Genomic DNA, 16,810 nt, shown 5'->3' on the forward strand with positions numbered 1-16,810 from the left:
GCCTAAGCCAGCAGGTCATTATCTCCTGAGGGGTCCCAGACTGCGAGAGGGCACAGGACGGGCTGAGGGGCCCCCCCCCCCCCCCAGTGCACAAATTTTTGTGCACCGGGCCTCTAGTATTTATCATATGAGCAGGTTGTCTTCAGTTTCTTTATAAAGAAGATAGGCTAACAAACAATATATAATTCATATTACTAATACAAAGTTCCAAAAGTGGGGCTTTTGAGTTCACTTAAATTATTGTTATATATTTTTTAAAATGCTTGGTGTAGGGGGAGGATGAAGAAGGTAAAGGGGTCAAATTTATGGTGACAGAGAGAAACTAGACTTTGCGTGGTAAGCATACAATGCAATATGCAGGTGATGTATCATAGAATTGTATACCTGAAACTTATATAATGTTACTAACCACTGTCTCTACAATAAAGTTAATAAATAAAAAAATAGCGCTAGCTGGTTTGGCTCAGTGGATAGTGTGTCAGCCTGTGGACTGAAGGGTCCTGTGTTTGATTCTTTTCAAGAGCTCATGCCTGGGGTTGTGGGCTCGATCCCCAGTAGAGGGGATATGCAGGAGGCAGCCAATCAATGATTTTCTCTCATCATTGATGTCTCTATCTCTCTCTCCCCTCTCCTTTTCTCTCTGAAATCAATAAAAATATATTTAAAAAATTAAATAAATGCTCTAGCTTGCTGAGAAATTTTTATGAATTTGACATATTATTCTTCTGGATATATCATAAGCCTAGCATTTTAGTTTATATGCTTTTAGATGGCAGGCAGCCACTAATTATAAATTGTAATCCAGATTTATTTGTAAGTAGATTTTGGTTAGATCTTGGAATGCATTTTTCTTTAGAAATATAGATAAATCAGGATTCCTGCAAATTCAGACTTAAGATGAGTCTGAGAATATCTTAAATTGAGTAAAGGGCCTAAGTTTGCCTGTTGTATGTAAGTGGGCATGTGTGGCAAACGGGACAGCATATATGATATGTATGATAGTATGATAGTGCAACTCTGTGATTCATTATTTGTAGTCATCTGAGAGTGAAGGCCTAGTTTTGCCAGATTTTTCCTTCTTTTTCTTAAATAAGATCCAGAAATCTGATTTTTTTTGTAAAATTCATAATAGTAATAAAATGTTCTAAATTTTTTTGAGTGAATACTGAAGGCCAAATTTGGTGTGTCGGTGGCCTGGTGAGGAACATGGGCCTCAGTTTGTAGCTTCCTTTATACTAATACTTTGATTCTCAAGTTAACCTATAGAATGCTCTGTGAGTTGTAGTGTAGTTAAGTTATAATATTGACCTCGGTTCTGGGAGCAGGGCATATGGGGCTAAAGTGATGTTAGCTCCTTTTCCTGGGTCTCAAGTAAAATTGTTGGGAATATTGGACAGGTTTTGAAGAGGCCAAGTTAGGTAATTCTTCACATTCTGCCATTCTTTGTTGTAGAATATGTTGCTCTGAGTCATCCAGAGCCTTCATAATACCTTTAGTTGTCCTTTTGTGACCTGCTTTACTCCTTGCCTCCCAGAGGACATATACACTGAGTGGCCAGATTATTACCAACCAGATTATTATGACCACTCCATCAGTACTTCATTGACACTTCCAAAAATACTGAATATTGAAAACTTCCTAAGCAAATACTCTCAAGGTTTTATTATTATTATTTGCATAACTAATTCTTCATTGTACTGATGGGGTGGTCATAATAATCTGGCCGGTCATAATAATCTGGCCACTCAGTGTATGTTCTCCATCTTTTAGAATTCTCATTTACTTCTCCCATTAATGAGGAAAACAATCAAAACAAATTTATGCCACCTTAATAGATAGAAACATTGGTATTTATATATTTGGAAGTTGTGCTTATTAACAAATAAATGTTGACTTGAGGCTTCCACACATTGCAGTAAAGTAGAGTAAGTATAATTAAGCTCTTTGGGAGGATATTAATTAGTTGTGATAGAATCTAGATATCTACAATGTACCAAAAACATAAACTCGCTGAATCTGTAGACTTTGTATAAAAGTTAGCAGTTAGAGATTCTTCACTGACTCTCTCGCTTAAATCCACAGTGCTATTATCATCTCTGGAGGACCTAATTCTGTGTATGCAGAAGATGCTCCCTGGTTTGATCCAGCAATATTCACTATTGGCAAGCCTGTTCTTGGAATTTGCTATGGCATGCAGGTACATCTGTAAATTTGCCTTAAGAGCTGACTTAATTTTATTCTGTTTGTGAATCCCACTCTATTAGTATTTTCTGTCTTTAGACTATTTAGGATATTTAGTTGTATGAGATAATTTGTGCATATTATATCTATTTGTGAGTTGTTACACTGGTAAGGCAGAATGGACCTGAGTGGGAATCTTTTTAGAAAAGTAGCTCTATTACTGCATAACAATACTGTCATTAAAATAAAAACAAGTTTGACATTCAAATTTACATAAAAGTAGCAGAAATAGTACACAGAGCTCCTGTATACTTTTGCTTAGTTCCGTTGACATTTTTAATCATTTGAGAGTAAGTTGCAGACATGATATCCTTTCTTTGTATTTCCTAAGTACTAGAACTTTGCCCTACATAGCCACAGTACAACTATCAAAATCAGAAGTTAACATTGATTCAGTGTTAGAATCTAATCCACAGACTTGATTCACATTTCACTGTTTTTCTTATTAATGTCCCTTGTAAATCCTGGATCCATTCCAACCATGTGTTGTATTTAAGTTGTCATGATTCTTTGACTCCTTTAGTTTGGACCCATTTGTCTTTCCTTCTCTTTCATGACCTAGATAGGTTTTATTTTTAAGTTACTTTTTACACTATCCCTCAGTTTTGGTTTGTTTGATGTTTCTTCATTGTTAGGTTCAGGTCATATATTTTTGGCAGGAGTACCACAGAAGAGATGCTGTGGTCTTCCCAGAGCATATCATTAGGAGACATACAATGTTGATTTGTGCCTTGACTGGTAATGTTAATTTTGGTCATTTGGTTATGATGGTCACTGTAATATTAATAATTATTTGTACTTTGGGGCTGTACAAAAGCAAGAATAAATAGGGACTAATTGAGATGTTGAGATAAGCTATTCTCCTATGAGTGAAATGTTTAGAAATATATTTTGGCTCATTTAATGTATTTTTTGCTTACTTTATTTTTAAGTAGTATAAGTTTAACAGGTAAGTAGAATGTGATTATTGAATGAGATGATAGATAATACTGAGCCTATAACATGTTACATTCTCACTTTTCAAAGAACTAGGGGCCCAGTGCACGAATTCGTGCACCTTGAAAGGAACTGTGGGCCGCGAGGCTGTGGTGAGCATAGGGATGGGTCTCGGCCCATCCTCCATGCCCCCGCCCGGCCCCTACTGCCACGGCCCCCAGTCCCCTGTCTGCTGGCAGCCCTGCTCCCACCACCGCCGCTCCCATGCACTGATGGCACCGGCCCCACTTGCACCTGCTGATGGCGTGGAGTGATTGGGGCCCGTGCCAGCAGCGGGAGCGAGCAGCGGCTGCTGCCTCTCGCCCCTCAGGAGCAGGGGGAGGTGGAGAAGCCCTCAGTGGCAAGTGGGGCTGGCGCCTGGCACCGGCAGCGGGTGCAAGCAGTGGCTCCGGCGCCAGCTGCAAGTGCAAGTGGGGCTGGCGCCTGCAGCAGGTACGAGTGCTGGGCGGGACCATGGCACACAGGAGCAAAGAATTTTCAGTAACCACCAGAGGCTTGCCCAGGTGACAGTGACCGGAGCCCCGCCTTGGTCTGGCGCCCCCGCTCACCTGCTCCCCCATCCCGCCGCAGCTGACACCCACCATGTTCCGTGCTCTGCTGCCGTCGTCTGCCATGTTCCGCATGCGCCCCCTGGCGGTCAGTGAATGTCATAGCCACCGGTTGTTCGGTTGTTCTGCTGTTCAGTCTATTTGCATATTAGGGTTTATATATATAGATGATTTCTTCAATATGATCTATTTACTGAGAAGGTGGGAATATAAATAAATACATTTAAGAAAAGTTATCCCTGGTGATAAGCAAAATGACTTTCCAGTTAAGATAATTTTAAAAATGCATTTTATTTAACCAGATAATCTGAAAATTGAATTAGATGGGAAAGTATTCCCTGAGTAATACATTATTAGTAACTGACATGTTATAGTATTTCGCCTTTTCTAGCTAGTGTCAGAAGCAATGTACTTTTCTTTTTAATGCAGAATTTTCTGCCATGATAAGAATAGCCAAGTAAATATAGTGACTGGATTAACTGGTTTGTGAATTATCTTGACCTCTTTCCCTTTTGACCAACTTCTGGCTTAGCACATACTAAAGTGGAAGGGAGGATAGGGTCAGAATACAAGTGGAATTAATGTAATTGTGAGATCCTAATTGACCAAAATGGAATTGGTGTTAATTAAAAATCAGCTTTTTAATTTCCTCATAACCTGGTGCTCCCTAATTGATTATTGAGAATTATCTGTTAATTTTTAATTTCTTGCATAAATGACTTGATAAAGATGTATCATTTTTCCCAATGGCTGAGTTGTTTTAAGTCCTTGTATTGAGCATAATTTAAATTTTTGTAAGTGGGCAAAACCAGTCTGATTGAAACTGTTGTGCTTTAATATGAATATTGTACCGGGGAAACTGTTTAAAAGGTAGAAAGTGAACAGACCAATATATTTTCTTCTAACTGACTCTGGAGTTTCAGTGAAGGAAAGAAATATAAATCAATCTATCTAGCCCTAACTGGTTTTGCTCAGTGGATAGAGCGGCCTGCGGACTGAAGGGTCCCAGACATGTAGTCCAGTATAGGTCAACATAGGTTTTACAGTGACTTTAAGAGAACATTAAGTGCCCTAACCGGTTTGGCTCAGTGGATAGAGCGTTGGGTCCCGGGTTCGATTCTGGTAAAGGGCATGTACCTTGGTTGCGGGCACATCCCCAGTGCGGGGCGTGCAGGAGGCAGCTAATCGATGTTTCTCTCTCATCGATGTTTCTAACTCTCTATCCCTCTCCCTTCTTCTCTGCTGTAAAAAAATAAAATATATTTTAAAAAATATTTTTTAAAATAAATCAATAAGTTAATCTATGAATATATAAAAACCTAAGTGTCCGAACAACTGGTTACTATGATGTGCACTGACCACCAGAGGACAGGCACTCAATGCAGGAGCTATCCCCTGGTGGTCAGTGTACTCCCACAGTGGGAGCGCCACTCAGCTGACCAACGGATGCCAGATGCAAGGCTCATAGCTGGTAAGAGCCACTGGCGGTGTGAGCCTCCCTCGATTGGGACTGACTGGGCACGAGCCCGCGGCAGGTGCAGCAGGGCCGGGATGAGCGGGAATGGCAGGCAAGAGAGGCAGGCAGCGTTGGACTGCTGGTTTCGCCCCATCCCTGCAAGCCAGGGATCCGGCTGAAACCAGCAGTCTGACATCCCCTTGGGGTCCTGGATTGCGAGAGGCGCAGGCCAGGCTGAGGACCCCACCGGTGCACAAATCCGTGCACTGGGCCTCTAGTGTTCATATAAAAATGTGAATATTTTATTATTTCTATTTTTGATACAAGAGCAGGATATTAAAAATCACTGGTCTAGAAGACAGCTTTGCCAGACTTCATTTCTTGCTAATTGTTTGTTATGGTTATCCACTTTGATTTAGAAGAAATACTGATCACTAAAAATATGTCAAGTACAAAGTTAAAACTCTACAATAGATATTTTCTTCTATAGGCAAATAAGCACTGCATAGTAAAAGGCTCGTTTTCCCCTGTTAATGTTTTCTGAAAAGCCAAATGGTGTTATGAATTTGACTTGGATAATAACTTATTTTTAGGTTTTCCCACTTAATATTCAATAGAATATATGTTTTTAGAAGAGCCTGCATCCCATTGCGTTGAACATTGGAAATTGGCTGACTTTAAAAATATACCTTTGCCCCAGGATATAATTTATTGATCTCCTTTGCCAGAGTAGTCAATATTAATTATATAGCACAACTTAATAATTAAGTTAAAAGGGTTTTGGTATACTGAGAGGCATTTTAACATCTTGTAAAGAAGAGTCTCACAGGATTTTTTTTTTTCACCCACTTATAGTAAAATTGGTCTGGAAAATGCTTCCTTAATTTAAATGGTAGAGGCTATTTCTCCATTATGTCAGCTCTCCATATAAATATAAGGCCACATTTTGCTGTCATTCAATAGGGATGTTATGGTAGCCAGGGCCAGGCCTACTTATGTTAAATGCATAAAAACGTTTGCCTTTATATCATCAGCTTTCAGAGTAGAATAATGGAATAGACTTGCCACTTCTTAAGGACTTAGTTGGGCAGTTTTAGCACCAAAGGTCTCACTTGAATGTTTACCTTTGTGTACCCCTTTGGCATCCTGAAACTTTAGTAATTTACATATTTCTGTACCATATTTCTCCATTATACTCTTGTATGAGCCTTTCTAATTGCGTCCTATTAATTGCTTTTCTTTAGAAGAAAAAAAATCTTTAGGAGAAAAAAATTCTTTGCTTCCTTCTCCTTTTATCTTTATTACTAATTTATCCCCAGTTAGCATTATACATAGAGTATTAGTAGAACTTTTGAAACTTCCTTTATACTTTTCTCTCTCTACATTCTTCTCTTCTCCCACCAGGAGTAACACTTTATTTCACATAGGTTTATATTGTGAAATAATATATTTGCCTACTGACCTTTATATAATTGAAATCATACTGCATGTATTATTTTCAACTTTGGTTTTGAGATTCATCCGTGTTAATACATTTTAATTGTATGTTATTTATTTTCACTATTGAATTTATTGTTTTAATATATCACAGATTAATTATATATTCCACTGTTAGTATTACTGGTCTTTTTCCAGTTTTTGCTATTACAGGCAGTACTGCCATAAATATTTTTGTACTTTTCTTCTACGTTGTACATACACAAACTTTTCTCTAGGGCAGTGGTTCCCAACCTTCCTAATGCCGAGACCCTTTAATACAGTTCCTCATGTTGTGGTGACCCCCAACCATAAAATTATTTTCGTTGCTACTTCATAACTGTAATTTTGCTACTGTTATGAATCGTAATGTAAATATCTGATATGCAGGATGTATTTTCATTGTTTTAAATTGAACATAATTAAAGCATAGTGATTAATCACAAAAACAATATGTAATTATATATTCAATATGTGTTTTCCGATGGTCTTAGGCGACCCCTGTGAAAGGGTCGTTTGACCCCCAAAGGGGTCGCAACCCACAGGTTGAGAACCGCTGCTCTAGGGTAACCATAAGTTGAAATGCTGAGTCTCAGCTTCACTAAGTAATGATATTCCCACTCTCTCCCACCAACTCCCCCACTTCAACACACTCCCTTCTTCCCCATTTGCGTTTCCTCAGTAGTATATAAAAATTCTTGTGCTCCATATCCCTGCCAATCCTTGACATGGTCAGATTTTTTTGTTGTCTTTATTTTTCTATCTGAGGAGGCACTAAATAGGATCACATTGTAGTCTTATTGTTCATTTTCCTTATTATTATAAAATTTGTATGCTTATTTGCCGTTGTGTCTGCTTTACTGTAAAACATGATTTTTGCCCATATTCTATTAAATTGTTTTTTAAAAATTCATTTGTATATGTTGAATACTAAATTTTCACCAATTATGTATATTGCAGACAATTTTACAGATTGTGACTTTATTGCAGATAGTTTCTAGATTGTGTGATTTTTCATTCTTTATAATTTCATTTGGGTTTTTAATTGTTTTTTTAGAGTTCTAAGAAACATCTTTATTACAAGCACTTGATTTTTTACACACTTCCACAAGGTTTTGTCAAATTGTTTTTATTTACAGAATTTCTCTGTTTTCCTCCCAAACCTAATATTGTAAAGCTCTTGGCCTATAATATAGATAAAATAGGGGTTGATCTAATGGGGGTGGTAGACCTGGAGTACTACAGGGATTTCTTTGAGGCATTTAGGACTTTGGGATTTTCAGGAATCCACCCTGAAAACCATTTCTTTAAGTTAAAATAGAATATTAAAGCAAAAATTTAATAAGATAGTAAATTATCTTTATTACACATAAAATTATCCCCATCTCCCACAAACACACACTTAGCTGTTTGTTCAACTTCTTGCACTTTAAGTATGAAAGCCACTGAACAGGTGATACAGCTTTACACTTTACTGCAAGCCATTGGCTTTATAAAAAGCCTTTAATTTGGAACTTTATGGACTTTAAAATTGTATAGAATTCCAACAGCTTTGGTTACCTTGATTGTTCGGCTGTCTTGTATAAGAACTGCGAATTTGAGGTTCATTGACAAAAGGTTCTTTGAGTATATAGAAGCAGATTTCACTCAGCAAATTTGAGTGACTGCTCTGAGCCACATACTTTGTTAGTCTCTTGGGACTATGAAGAGACCTAAAGACGTGAAAACATGTTCTCTTTTGGTAATCATGCAGTGTGAATGGCTGGAGTAGAGAATGAAGGGGAAGATAAGAGGTGAAATTAGACAGTGGGCATTTAATGACAAGTCTTTGTTCAATATAAGGGACTTGTACTTTGTCCTATAGTGAAGGAGTCAGCAAACTGTAGCCTCTTGCCACCGCAATAAAGCGAGTTGTAATCTTTTTGCTGGTGGAAGTTCTTGCCTTCAATTTGTTTAAAAAAAAAAGGCAAAATCTGTGTAGATCAATAAAGTGGTGAGCGCAATAAAAATGAATTATACCTGTGTTGGGTTTAACCAGTTAACTGTCATGCGTCCAAAACAAACCATCCAGCTTGCGTCTATAGATGCTTATGGCGTACAAAGGGTTAAGCAAGGTTTAGCAAGTTTCTTTCCTAATAGGCTTAACCCAAACTTTCATTGCAGGAAGGCTTATTGTGAATGCATAAGAGGAGAATATAGAGGGCAGCATTTGGTGATGGTTTTGAAGAATATGCCACTGCACTATTAGAATGAGCATTTAGGTAGCATTTGCCTGCTTTTCTGATGGAGTCTGGGTCAACTGGCATCATGCATTATTATGGCAGATATCTTATGACACTTGTTTGGAGCAGACATATCAAGATGAATTGTAATGATTATATCAATGCAAATTTAATGTTTGTAAAAATCTTGTTTGTATTTATTTGGTGTTGGGAGTTTGGGCATTTGTAAATGTAAGTAAGATTGATTGACACAAGGAAGGGCAGGATGAAGAGGCCATTTGGAATAAAAGTCTGTAGGTATATGGGGTTTGAACAAATGAGTTTAATTGAAAGACCAGATTTTTTTGCTTATCCCATCTCCATAGCACAGTCTTCTGCAAGCTTTCAGACTGTACCTTTAGGGCCACAGATTAAACAGGTTGGAGGAATTTAGACATATCTAATTTTAATACCACAAATCTGTTGTTTACTATAGCCTTTTCTAAGCTCATATTACTTTTTAAATTGAACTCAGATGAAAGTATTAGAGAAACTTATTTTTAACAGATGAATTAATTAAAGTACACTAAATGGGAAATCTGCTGGTATTGAACAGACATTAACCTCAGGTCAGATTTTTAATCTAGTTTTGTTTTATAACTATGTCTCTTAATTAACTGTATAATTATATAATAATGCCAAGGTATCTACATTTATCAAACTTCTTTTATTTTTTGGTCACAGACATAATATATTCTGAAAACAAGGAATATAATTATGAAATTAGGGTAATTAAGAAAATAGCTAATTTTCTTTTGATTTATATTAACATTAATTTATTTTATCTTTGAACAGATGATGAATAAAGTATTTGGAGGTACTGTGCACAAAAAAAATGTTAGAGAAGATGGAGTCTTCAGTATTACCATGGATAACACATGCTCATTATTCAGGTATGACAGATATTTTTAGATGAATGAGAATAGGAGTAGATTAATTTAAAGTTGTGATTGTTATGCTTCAAAATTGGAGACTGTAATTCAGTATTGGCCAAAGGTGTAATTGTCATAGTATCTGTCTTCCAGTTGAGTGACAGCAGAGGAGGTGGTAATGTTCACTAGGAATAAGGAAAGCACTTATTATGTAATTTAAAAGCACCTTTGCAGTCTTGGACACCTATTTGGGATTGCATATTGTGATTCCAACATTTGTAGTTTTCCCTTTTCGCTCTTTGATGTAGAGTGTGATTCTAAACATGTATGCCAGATGTGGCAGATGGATACCGTTGTAAACTGTCCTGCGTCTACCAAATGCAGTTATATACCTTTCCCCACCACATTCTTATTGTTACTTAGCAAGCCACCCATTTGTTGGACTCATTTCTTAATATGTGCTTTGTCTCCCTCCTAACTTTATCTGCATTGAGCATAACTGTACCTGGTATGCTGTCTTTTTAATACAGTGAATTTATTAACTGATTTTATTGCTACATGATAATATATTTGGTGTATCACTTTAAAATTAGTGAATGAGCTGTTCACTAGCTTCCTAGAATTGTTTATCTCTGCTTTACTAAAAAAAAGCAAATAAACTGCTGAGTTTTCATTCAGTTTTCTGAAAGACCAGAAAATTTAAGTGTTAGTCACTTGCTTTCTTTTTTGTTTTTTTTCCCACGTTTGGGGTAAAGCCAATTTTTGACCTAGATTTAATATTCTTTTATTGGCTTTTTAAAATAATGGATAGAAAAAATTTAAATTCCAGCAGTGTTGCACTGTTACGTGCTTATTGTTATTTTCCTGATTAAACTAGAATTTCTAAAGTAAAAGAACAAACTCTCAGTTACAAGATGAGTGAATTCTGGAGATCTAATGTACAGCAATGGTGACTATAGTTATAACACTGTATTGTATAAGTGAAAGTTGCTAAGGAGTAGATCTTAAATGTTCTCACCACACACACAAAAAATGGTAACTGTGAAGTGATGGATGTGTTAACTAACCTTACTGTGGTTATTTCACTGTATATATAATTATGTTGTGCACCTTAAACTTGCACGATGTTTAGGTTAATTATATCTCAATAAAGCTGGGAAAAAAAACAAAGTAAAAGAACCCATTAATCATGTCTTTAATTAACACATTTATGTGTTATATTTTACTTTTTGTGTGTTTAGGGGCCTTCAGAAGGAAGAAATTGTTTTGCTTACTCATGGAGATAGTGTAGACAAAGTAGCTGATGGATTCAAGGTTGTGGCACGTTCTGGGAACATCGTGGCAGGTGAAAATTATAAAATTTTGCAGATTTTAAAAAATTTATCTGAGGAATCTAAAATGTTTCTTATGAGATACTGTTTTTGATTTTTTCTTATTTTTAAAAGATAACTTAAATGTCATAGGATTAATCATTAATTTGTGAAGGGAATATAGTATTGGAAGGTTTATCTAGAAGTCACTGGTTTGCTCTGAAATACTTTTAAAAATGTTTATCCTAACAAGTTTTTCAGATATAAAACAGCAGCTATACTTTTATAGCTCGGGAAAAATTTGAGAACTGTCCATTTTTCTAGGGTGCTATGTTTATAATTGCCTTTTAAAATGCCTTTCTTAGGTATGCATAGGCATGTATCTTGGATGGCTGCAAAACAGGTTTTCTCTGAATCAGGCAAACTGACCTCTGGGTCAAATCCAGCAAGTAGGCCTGTTTTTGTATATGGAACTAAGAATTATTTTTACATTATTAAAGGGTTACAATAAAAGAGACTGTACATGTGTATTCCTAAAATTTTTACTATCTAGCTCTCTGTAGAAAGTTTGTCAACCCATACTCTGAAACCATTTTTGTTCTGTTTTTTTTGAAGAAGAAGAAGAGGAATTGCTTTTCTGGCTGTTTGTAATCACTTGCTTACTTGATAACTGTAATGTAAATAAATTAGTAATTCTGGAAAAAAAGAAAAAAGTGGGTTAATTAATAAAATTCTTTTTTGTTTGAAATGCCATATCCAAATGATAAGTTGAAAAAAAAGATTTGTCATGGCTAAAATGAATTAAGTAAACTGCCCTCAGTTACTTAACAGGCTAATATATTAGCATAAGAATGATCAAGAATGGTTTTCATAGTGACATGTTTTTATTTCATATAAAAGATCAGCAGTGGTAGGTGGCTTATGTGTTTTTATTCATTCAACAATATTTGAGTATCTGCTATGAACCATGCACAGTTCTAGGTGCCAAGATACAGTAATGAACAAAATGGACAAAATATTTGTTTACTTTCTAGTGGAGGGGAGGGACAGATGATACAGACTATGTCGGTTGTCAGTGTTTATGAAGTGCATGGAAAAAGTAGGTAAAGAAAGCAGTGTTGCAGAACATGTGTGATTAGGGTTTTATTAGATCTTCAGGGAAGGTATTTCTGTAAGATGATATTGGACATGAAGGAAGGAAGTACAAACCCTTCTGGATTTTTGGGGAGAAAGGAAAGAGCAGTACAAAGCTTCTGGGATAGGACCATGTTTGAGGAACAGCAAGGAGACTGGTTGGAGTGGAGTAAACATGGGGGAGAGTGTTAGCAGTTGAGGCAGAGAGGTTATGGGGACCAGAACACAGGACCTTTGAGGCCATTATGAAACCATTTGCTTTACTCATAGTGAGGTGGGGTTAAGGAGATATGTGATCTAATTTCAGGATTATTGTGGCTATAATGAGAAGAAAAGAGACAAAGTCAAATGTGGAAGCAGGGAGGCTCAGTAGAAATCTATGGTAGTAATCGGGAAAGGAGAGAATGGTGTAAGGAACAGTGTAGTAGAGATGGAAGCGGTAGGGAGTAATTGGGTTCTCATAGAGATCTTGTACATATTTTGTTAGATTATACCTAACTAATATACCTAAGTATTTCATTTTTGTGGGTGAGTTAATTATATTGTGTTTTAAATTTCAAATTCTACTTCTTCATTGCTGGTGTATAAGAAAGCAATGAATTTTTGGTATGAACCTGTATCCTACAGTCCTGCTCTAATCATTTATTATTCAGGAGTGTTTTTTGTTGTTGATACTTTCAGGTTTTTTGCATAGACCTGGGGTGAGAACATGGTTTATTTTGGTAATCACGCTAGCTTGAATGGCTGGAGTAGAGAATGAAAGGGAGATGAGAAGTAAAATTAATGAGACAGTGGCCATTTAATGACAACTCTTTGTTTAATATAAGGAACTTGGACTTTGTCCTGTAGTCAAGGAATCAGCAAACTACAGCCTCCTGCCAAATCGGGCTCACTGCCCGTTTTTTATAACCTGAAAGCTATGAATGGTTTTTATGTTTTCAAATGGTTGGAAAAATTTTTTTAAGAGAATTATATTTTATAATGTGAAAATTAAATGAAATTCAGATATCAGTGTTCATAACTAAAGTTTTATTGGAACATAGCAGCATCCATTACTTAAGGTATTGTTTATTAATGCTTTTAGTTGCTTTAGTGACAGTAGGGCCTACAAAGGCTAAACATACTTACTCTGGCCCTTTCTAGGAAAAATTTACCAAATCCTGCTGGCCATAAAATTCACAAAATTGTGGGGTCCCCCGATGACTGGGTTCTTCTGGAGTTTTTGTCTCTCAGATTTGTTCTTGCTGAGCCTCTAGCAATTCATCAGTTGTGTTCAGGTTTCCCATATCAGCAGTTTGCACCCATGGGTTTCTGCTATGTTAAATTGTCATTCTCTGTATTCACTGTCAGTCTCTCTAAGGGCAGTAGTCAGCTTTTTACTTCTTGTTAGGACTTAGTGGCATCTTCCAGCTTTTTACATTCCAGATTGGAAACGGAAGTTAGACTGGATTCTGACATGTTTTGAAGGGAGAGGATATACTTTTTGGGCTTGCATGTGGAGTGGGGAAATGAGGGTAGGGTCAAGTTTAATTCCCAAATTTTTCGGCCTGAGCAGCCCAAGGATGGCGTTTCTGTTTACCTGATGGGGAAGATTGCATAAGTTTGGGTTTGCATATTTAATTAAAGATGCCTTATTAAAAATTGAAATGAAGGTATGAGTAGACAGTTGTATATATGAGTCTGGACTGGAGAGGAGAGAACTGGGCTGGAGGTACAAATTTGGGAGTGTACCAACAAGGGTTTGGGTAGAATTTAAGGTCATGAGAGTGAGATCACTCAGAATGTACAGAGAAGAGATTTAAGGCTGAGTAGTGGGCAACTTGCATGTATGGAGAGGGATAAGATGAAGAGGAACTAACAAAAGATTCAGAAGGAGCAGACAATGAAATAATTAAGTGAATAGAGTAAGTGGTGTCTTCGAAGCCAAGTAAAGAAAGTGTGAGGTACTTTGGTATAGTAGAATGAGTATGAATTTGGGAGTCCTCCAGGCCTGTTTTTAACTACGTAACTAGCTGTGAGTTCAGGCAAGTTTCTTGATATCTCAGAGCCATAAATGGGTAATACATGCACATGTGAAATATCTAGTCTAACATCTGCTGCCTAGTAAGTTAGTCAGAATTGTCAGAAGCACATTAGTCCAGTTAGTGAAGTTTTATTTGTGATTAATGGTACACTCGAAGTATTCTATCTGGTCTAAAATATGAGGTTCTTCTCAGAGAGAAAATTGGTACCTGCACATTCTAGATGAAAGCCATGTGGGTCCAAGAACCAAAATTGAGTTATTGCATTTAGTAATCAAGACAATTGAAGTAATCTAGGTGGAAAAGTGAGGTTACTGTGAAATAATCTCTGTAGGACTTATTTTATTATCACATAGTTCACTAATTGCTGCATAAGGAAAAACTTTTATAAAGAAAGGTCATGATGATAGAATTTTTATTATTTTTTCCTGTTGCTAAAAATCCACCTAACTCATACCAATTTTCACATTTATTGGGGAAGAAATTATTAAGAATTATTGTGAATACTAGTTGAGTCTTTTCAGTATGAAAAAAATTTAATTTGTGATTATTTTTTCTGTAAAGGTATAGCAAATGAATCTAAAAAATTATATGGAGTACAGTTCCACCCTGAAGTTGGCCTTACAGAAAATGGGAAAGCAGTACTGAAGAACTTCCTCTTTGATATAGCTGGGTGCAGTGGGACCTTCACTGTGCAGAACAGAGAACTGGAGTGCATTCGAGAGATCAAAGAGAAAGTAGGCACATCAAAAGTTTTGGTAAGCAACTTACATCCGAAAGTCTACGAATTTATGTAATAATATTGGAGCTCAGACCTGGCTTCCTCAACATTATAGCCCTTCAGTGCTGACTGGGTTCATACGCTTTGGGAGTTGCACTGTTTCAGAGTGCTTTTTCAGTTACCATACATTCCTTTGGTAACAGTGTCTTAGGTAACGATTTAAGCTGATAGTTTTTATTTCCTTTTTGTTTATTTTAATCAATTTGATCTTTTACATTTCACCCTATAGGTTTTACTCAGTGGTGGAGTAGACTCAACAGTTTGTACAGCTTTGCTGAATCGTGCTTTGAACCAAGATCAAATCATTGCTGTGCACATTGATAATGGCTTTATGAGAAAACGAGAAAGCCAGTCTGTAGAAGAGGCCCTCAAAAAACTTGGAATTCAGGTCAAAGGTATTGATGACTCCCAGAAAAGTTAATTTGCATGTCAGAACTTGTTTAATCAAATCTAGCCTGTGGTTTAAGTAAGCACATTGTCTTAACCTTAAAGTTCAGTTTTCCCAGTAATCTCAGGGTTGAAAATATTTATTTTTATTTTTATAATTATTTCTAGTTCAGGAGGGATTCCAGTATAAATTTTAAAACTTTTGCTTACTCCTAATGTTATATATAGATAAAAAACCTACCATTTTCCAGCTATCATTTTCTTCTACTCATTCTGTTTCTTTTTTTAAGTTATCTTTTCCCATCCATAATATTATTTATGCATGAGATTACCCAAGCCTTCCTATAAAGGTATGTCTGTACAGATTATTTTACAAACAGTAAGGCTTATATGAAGAAGAGGACTGAAAAGTCTACAGTCACTTTTTTTTAAAGGCCACTAATCAACTTCTTAGGCCATAACTGCATTTACATTTGTGGAAATCTTTTCTTTAAAAAAAAACAAAACCAACAAGATGCAATCACTAGTTATAGTGAAGTCATGTCAGTAGTTTAATGATGCAAACCATATACATTACTGAGTTATTTGAAATCATTGCCCAAAGATTGAATATAAAATGAAGACTTGTAATTAAACATGTTGTGAAGATGAGTCTATTTCTCCTTTCAAAGCTTCACTAAAATGACAGTATGGGTATAAAACAAGTGTAATGCCACAAGGACAAAGAACAGAGAAGGGAATATGGGGCTAATGGTTTCAACAAAATGTTGGAAGGTGGAAAGCAGATGGATAAAGCAGATTATCTCTAAGCTAATAAAGTTTAAACTTCATGACCCTTTACAAGTCAAACCTTTTCCAAAATCCTGGGAGGGACCCTAGTATTATCTTCAGATGGTCATATATTTTTATGAAATTTACAAAGTAAGAAATTTTAATAACTTATAGTTAATTAAGTTAACACTCTTTTCTCTAGCTTGCCCTTTGTTGGTGGTGGTTGAGTAGCTGTGGGGATTTTGGGATTAGGCTAAGAAAAAGTTGAGTAAGGTATATTGCTAGTGGTGGGTCTTGCTTTCAATTTATAAAAAACAAAGCAACATCTGGGAGAAGCAATAAAGTGAAGCACAAAGCGAGATATGCCTATACATATGTTTTTTATAGTTCATTTCATGTTTGCCTTGTGATCTTTTTAAATACTTAATTTGTCAATTCTATTTCTTTTTTTATGTATTAACCCTCCTGGTTGGTTTTTTTTTTTCCTCGTTATTTTTTATTGATTTCAGAGAGGAAGGGAGAGAGAGAGAGAGAGAGAGAGAGAGAGAGAGAGAGA

At 36.3% G+C, this 16,810-nt stretch overlaps 1 protein-coding gene across 1 annotated transcript in view; it reads left to right on the forward strand.

The window, feature by feature from the left end:
• Positions 1-16,810, forward strand: part of GMPS (guanine monophosphate synthase) — a 51,368-nt gene that overhangs the window by 11,907 nt on the left and 22,651 nt on the right. Inside the window, exons 3-7 of the mRNA XM_005874424.2 lie at positions 2,083-2,197; positions 9,774-9,871; positions 11,092-11,195; positions 14,880-15,073; positions 15,326-15,491. Coding sequence (XP_005874486.1) covers positions 2,083-2,197; positions 9,774-9,871; positions 11,092-11,195; positions 14,880-15,073; positions 15,326-15,491 — 677 coding nt within the window. The remainder of the gene's footprint in view (positions 1-2,082; positions 2,198-9,773; positions 9,872-11,091; positions 11,196-14,879; positions 15,074-15,325; positions 15,492-16,810) is intronic.

This window comes from Myotis brandtii, unplaced genomic scaffold (assembly GCF_000412655.1).
Source record: "Myotis brandtii unplaced genomic scaffold, ASM41265v1 scaffold436, whole genome shotgun sequence".
Taxonomy (NCBI): Eukaryota; Metazoa; Chordata; class Mammalia; order Chiroptera; family Vespertilionidae; genus Myotis; species Myotis brandtii.